The sequence below is a fragment of the Abramis brama genome, assembly GCF_963993115.1.
Source record: "Abramis brama genome assembly, chromosome: 4".
NCBI classification, from domain to species: domain Eukaryota; kingdom Metazoa; phylum Chordata; class Actinopteri; order Cypriniformes; family Leuciscidae; genus Abramis; species Abramis brama.
In genome coordinates this window covers 3,745,120-3,751,152 of record NC_139966.1, presented here as the reverse complement: position 1 = coordinate 3,751,152, position 6,033 = coordinate 3,745,120, and the positions used below count along the sequence as shown (strand labels likewise).

Sequence of the window (6,033 nt, the reverse complement as noted above, 5' to 3'; positions counted from 1 at the left end):
ATATGGAGCCCATCAAGAGCCCATCATCAACCCATGTGGGCAGACTCCTGTAGGCCCTAAATGGGTGCTACCTAGGTTACCCATATGGGCCCGATATGGAGCCCATCAAGAGCCCATCATCAACCCATCTGGGCTAACACACGTGGGGCCACCACGGAAACCGCGGCCAAAATTAGCTGGGTTCCCAGTTGGGTAGCCCAGGTGAGCCCCTGATATCAGCCCATTTGGGCCCCACATGTGTTGGCTGGGGATCTTGTAAAAATGTCAACGTTGATTTAGAAGTTGTCTTTTTCAACAACAAACTGACATTATTTCAACCATATTTCAACGTTGAAAGTCGGTCATGTGCTGGCTGGGTATGTACTCATTTCCCATTAGTGAACTGACTAGGTCTCACATAGGGAGCCCATCTGGGTTTGCCCATGTTGGACCTACTTAGTTGACCCAAGTGGGCCCCAGATAAGATGCCCATTTTGAGCCCATGTCCACTCTGTACCCCTGTAGCCCATTTGTAACCCATATGGGCCCCAGATAAGAAGCCCATTTTTAGCCCATGTCCACTCTGTACCCCTGTAGCCCATTTGTAACCCATATGGGTCCCAGATAAGAAGCCCATTTTGAGCCCATGCCCACTCTGTACCCCTGTTGCCCATTTGTAACCCATATGGGCCCCACATAAACGTGTTGGCTGGGGTATGAGGCTGATGATACTGGTGGAAGGGATAGACATAGAGATATTAGGGAAAATATGTGGACTGAGTGCGTTGTTGTGTTTGGAGCTCCGTCGAATTAATTCAGAAACCTTGATTTTCTTCTTTACACTCTTTTACAAACGAACTTTTTCATTTTTATAGCGTGTGAACATATCTGGAATACTATTCTCTTTAAAAAACAATCGGATTGCTTTGATATCGCTACTTATATCCAAACTTCCGCTACTAGCCTCAGCCCGCTAGCATTGCACGCGTGGTCGCGCCAATCGATCATCTTATTTACACCCGTATCACTGAAAGCTATAATTCGCCATTATAGCACGTCTGCTATAATGGCGAATATAACGGATGTGTGTCTAACGTTACCTTTGAGTGCAGGTGAGGACACGTTCGAGCTGCATTCTGTGCAGTTAGAGCTGGAATCCGTGGAGAAGCAGATCCGCGACCTACTAGAGAGACAGGCCGAACTGCGAGATCGGCGATCCGCGCTTGAAACATCACGCGCAGATGCTCACAAGTCAGTGGTTAGTAACCTTTTTACTCCGACCTCGTCTACTCCGTGTATTTCTCTGCCCAGGACGCGATCATCCCTGGTTTCATTCACTCCGGCACCGACACAACACCATGGACCTAGGGCTGGGCGATATGGCCTAAAAAAAAAATCCCCGATTTTTTTACAAAAAATCCGATTTACGATTTAAATCGATTTTTTTTTTTTTCCCTACTTAAAATCAATCTGCAGATGACAAAGAAATTGTTCAAACAATTTTTAATTGTTTAATTTTTAATTTCCCTTCTGGGATTTGATTTGGATTTTCCCCTTGGGGTTAAAGTGCAACAAAAGTGCAAGTCAGAAACAACAAGCCAAAAAGACAAGATGGCAGGCCCTGGCTTTGTAAACAGTGAAAATGTAACATAACATAACATAACATGAAATGGGTGGATTGGGATTGGTGGGGAACGTGAATTTTTTTTTGACATCACAATCAAGTGTAATGTGATTGTCAAAACATTTGGTAACTAAACAGAATTTTATTAAGTTTAGTGACAACACAATGTTTACATGGTACAATGACTGGTATGCTACTGTTTTTATTAGCCTATTGCTTTCACAATTTCAATTCAATTCTTGTGATTTGATTCTGATCTTGATTCAATATCGATTCCTTTGGATAAATACTAGGTACAGTAGATGGGCTACATGTTAATTTAAAGCCCTGTCAGCTGGTATTATTATTAAAGGTTAAAAATAACATCTCAAATTAAATATTATGCGTTTTTTTATAATAACAAGTTCAACATTATAATATTTTAATGATATAGGTAAAAATATAATAAATATGTGATAATAGTTATCATATTTAGCAAAATACTACTCTCTACAGCAATTATTTTAAAGTCCAACTAACGTGCTATGGTCATTAATGGGCTTTCCAGAGGTAAAAGTAACTTTACATGACGTATTTTCCTCTAGCTGTTATTATAGACCTCTTTCCGCAGTTGAAAAACACAGATCGATCGATTTTATTTCATTTCGGTAAGTTGAACTGTATCTTTCAAATTACCTATTGATCATTCGTGTTTATTTAGCCTACTATTAACTAGTAGTAAAGAGTTACAGATGATCGGTTCACGTGCCGCTTGAACTCTGTCATCGATCTGTCAAGCGCCAAAACGGTGTTTATTGTTTGAATTTCGTGATTAAATCGACAGAATCTGAGAGCTGAGAATTTGTTTCATAGCAATAGTAACCTTCTCTGTCTTGTCTGTCGGTGTCAGTGTCCTCTTTGCTTCGCGACTTTTCTCTGCGTGAGAAAATGGATGTGTGGCCTGAGAGCGTTTAAAAAGTGACGATTGCGTGAGTCTCACGGTGAATTCGTGAGAGTTGACGGCTCTGCGGATTCAGTTTGTAAGACTGTAGGTTGTTTTTTGGCGGGTGTGTTTGTGCTGCCGCGCTCTTGCCGTGTTGTTTGTGTATCTCTATGCCTAACGCGTGGGGGAAGAGCTGAGCCCGTTCGGAGCTACGGGAGCCCAGAGGGGAGCGTCGGTGAATGTTAAAGAGAAAACCGATTTTCATTCAAAAAAATCGACGTAAACTGCACATTCGAATTAATCGATAAAATCGATTTATCGCCCACCCCTACATGGACCCTGATTCCACAGCGGAAGACGCGAGCCCGGACCAGAGCAAGGACCTCTCCGCCCCTCCCGGCCTTCGAGATCTCCACACGGAACCGCTTATCCCCTCTACGCGAGACGGAACGCGACGCTGTGATCATCGGCAGTTCCATCGTCCGGCATGTCCACGCTTCCTCAGGTAAAGGTAAGGTGCGCACTCACTGCTTTCCTGGTGCTCCTGTTCTTGATGTCGCTGCGCAGGTCCCCGAGATCCTGAACGGTGACGAGCGCATCGGAGCTGTCGTACTGCACGCGGGAACGAACGACATCAGGCTGCGGCAGTCGGAGGTTCTGAAGAAGGACTACAGGAGCCTGATCGAGACGGTACGCAGCACATCGCCTGAAACAACGATCATCGTGTCTGGACCGCTTCCCACGTACCGACTAGGACATGAAAGGTTCAGTAGATTATTTGCTCTAAATGAATGGTTAATGTCATGGTGTAATGAACAGAAACTGCTCTTTGTAAATAATTGGAATCTGTACTGGGAGCGACCTAGGCTCTTCCGCGCTGATGGCCTTCACCCCAGCAGAATCGGTGCGGCTATTCTGTCGGACAACATCTCCAAGACGCTACACGCCATATGACTAGTAAGTCAAAGTCCAAATCACACTCTTTGCTGTCCAAACTTAATTGATATAAGTACCAATGTAGAACATTATATTGAAACTGTGTCTATTCCTCGTTTAGTGAGGTCAAACATTAAATCTACTGTAGAATCTAGGAAAAATCTAATTGTGATTAAACCAGAAAATCTCAATATTAGTGTACAAAAACAATTTATAAAGCTAGGTCTTCTAAACATTAGATCACTCACACCTAAGGCGGTTATTGTAAATGAAATGGTCACAGATAATAGTTTCGATATACTTTGCCTTACTGAAACCTGGCTTAAACCAAATGATTATTTCGGTCTTAATGAGTCTACTCCTCCTGGATACTGTTATAAGCATGAGCCCCGTCTGATTGGTCGTGGCGGTGGTGTTGCAACAATCTATAGAGATTTTCTTAATGTTACCCAGAAAACAGGTCACAGGTTTAATTCGTTTGAAGTACTTGTGCTAAATGTTACTCTATTAGATGTAAGAAAGAAATCCCTATTATCTCTAACCTTGGCTACCGTATATAGACCGCCTGGGCCTTACGCTGATTTCCTAAAAGAGTTTGCAGACTTTCTCTCAGATCTATTGGTCAATGTCGATAAAGCATTAATTGTTGGAGATTTTAACATACACGTAGATAACACAAATGATGCGTTAGGGGCTGCGTTTACAGATTTATTAAACTCCTTTGGGGTCAAGCAAAACGTCACTGGTCCCACTCATCGTCTTAATCATACACTAGATTTAATTATATCACATGGAACCAATCCAACCGATATAGATATTATACCGCAAAGTGATGAAGTCACTGACCATTACATGGTCACTTACATACTACGTACTGCTGAAATTTGTCATGTTGCGCCACGCTATCGACCAGGCAGAACAATCCTTCCAACAATCCTTACAACAAATCCTTCCAACAACTATCCATATCACATGGAACCAATCCAACCGATCCAACCAATCCAACCGATATAGATATTATACCGCAAAGTGATGAAGTCACTGACCATTACATGGTCACTTGCATACTACGTACTGCTGAAATTTGTCATGTTGCGCCACGCTATCGCCCAGGCAGAACAATCCTTCCAACAACTATAGATAGATTCTCAAATAGCTTACCTGATCTATCTCAGCTGCTCAGTGAACCCAAACAAACAGATGAACTAGAGGAAATGACTAGCACTATGAGCACCATTTTCTCTAGTACATTAGACATTGTTGCACCAATTAGATTAAAAAAAGGTTAGAGAGAAAACGAAAGCACCATGGTACAACAGTGCTACGCATGTTATCAAGAGAGAAACTCGTAATTTAGAGTGTAAATGGAAACAAACAAATTTAGAGGTCTTTAGAATCGCGTGGAAAGACAGTATGTCACGTTATAAAAAGGCCCTAAAAGCAGCCAGGGCTGAGCATCTCCGCAAACTAATAGAAAATAACCAAAATAATCCAAGGTTTTTATTTAACACCGTGGCTAGACTAACAAATAAACAGACGTTACCTGAGCAAAATATTCCGTTACAGTTTAGTAGTAATGATTTAATGAATTTCTTCACTGAGAAAATAGAAAGCATCAGAAACACAATTGTAAATGTACAATCTTTAATGGTGTCTTATGATTCAGCCTCAATTATCCCTCAAGAACAACTACACCGCTTTACTACTATAGGACAGGAAGAGCTAAATAAACTTATCACTTCATCTAAAACAACAACATGTTTATTAGATCCAATACCCACTACTGAAAGAAGTGTTACCTGTAGTGGCAGAGCCTCTTCTCAATATTATTAACTCGTCTTTATCTTTAGGTCATGTTCCAAGAATATTCAAGTTGGCAGTTATAAAACCTCTTATTAAGAAACCACAATTAGATCATAATAACCTAGCAAATTACAGACCGATTTCAAATCTTCCATTTATGTCTAAAATACTATAAAAAAGTGGTGTCAGCTCAACTGAGCTCTTTCTTGCAAGAAAATGATATCTATGAAAAATTTCAGTCAGGATTCAGACCGCACCATAGCACTGAAACTGCGCTCGTTAAAATCACAAATGATTTACTTCTAGCTTCTGACCAAGGCTGTATCTCAATACTAGTTTTACTCGATCTTAGTGCTGCGTTCGACACTGTAGATCACAAAATACTCTTAGATAGACTACAAAACTACACTGGTGTTCAGGGACAGGCATTAAACTGGTTCAGATCGTTCTTATCTGACCGCTACCATTTTGTCTGTTTAAATGGGGAAAAATCGATCATAACTCCAGTAAACTATGGAGTGCCGCAAGGATCTGTGTTAGGCCCTCTGCTATTCTCAATATATATGCTGCCACTTGGTAATATTATAAGAAAACATGGAATTAATTTCCACTGTTATGCGGATGACACTCAATTATATATTTCATCACGACCAGATGAAAACACTAAATTATCTAAATTGACAGAGTGTGTTAAAGATATAAAATACTGGATGACGTGTAATTTTCTGCTATTAAATTCAGATAAAACGGAGGTATTACTTATTAGTCC

The 6,033-nt window shown here is 41.0% G+C and overlaps 1 protein-coding gene across 1 annotated transcript; it reads left to right on the top strand.

Moving 5' to 3' along the window:
• Positions 1-760: 760 nt before the first annotated feature.
• On the top strand, positions 761-4,721 carry LOC311080502 (uncharacterized protein). The gene is made up of 2 exons (XM_084110495.1): positions 761-1,237; positions 2,877-4,721. The coding sequence occupies exons 1-2, from the start codon at positions 1,046-1,048 to the stop codon at positions 3,477-3,479; spliced, it is 795 nt and encodes a 264-aa protein (XP_083966621.1). The 5' UTR covers positions 761-1,045; the 3' UTR covers positions 3,480-4,721.
• The last annotated feature ends 1,312 nt before the right edge of the window (positions 4,722-6,033 follow it).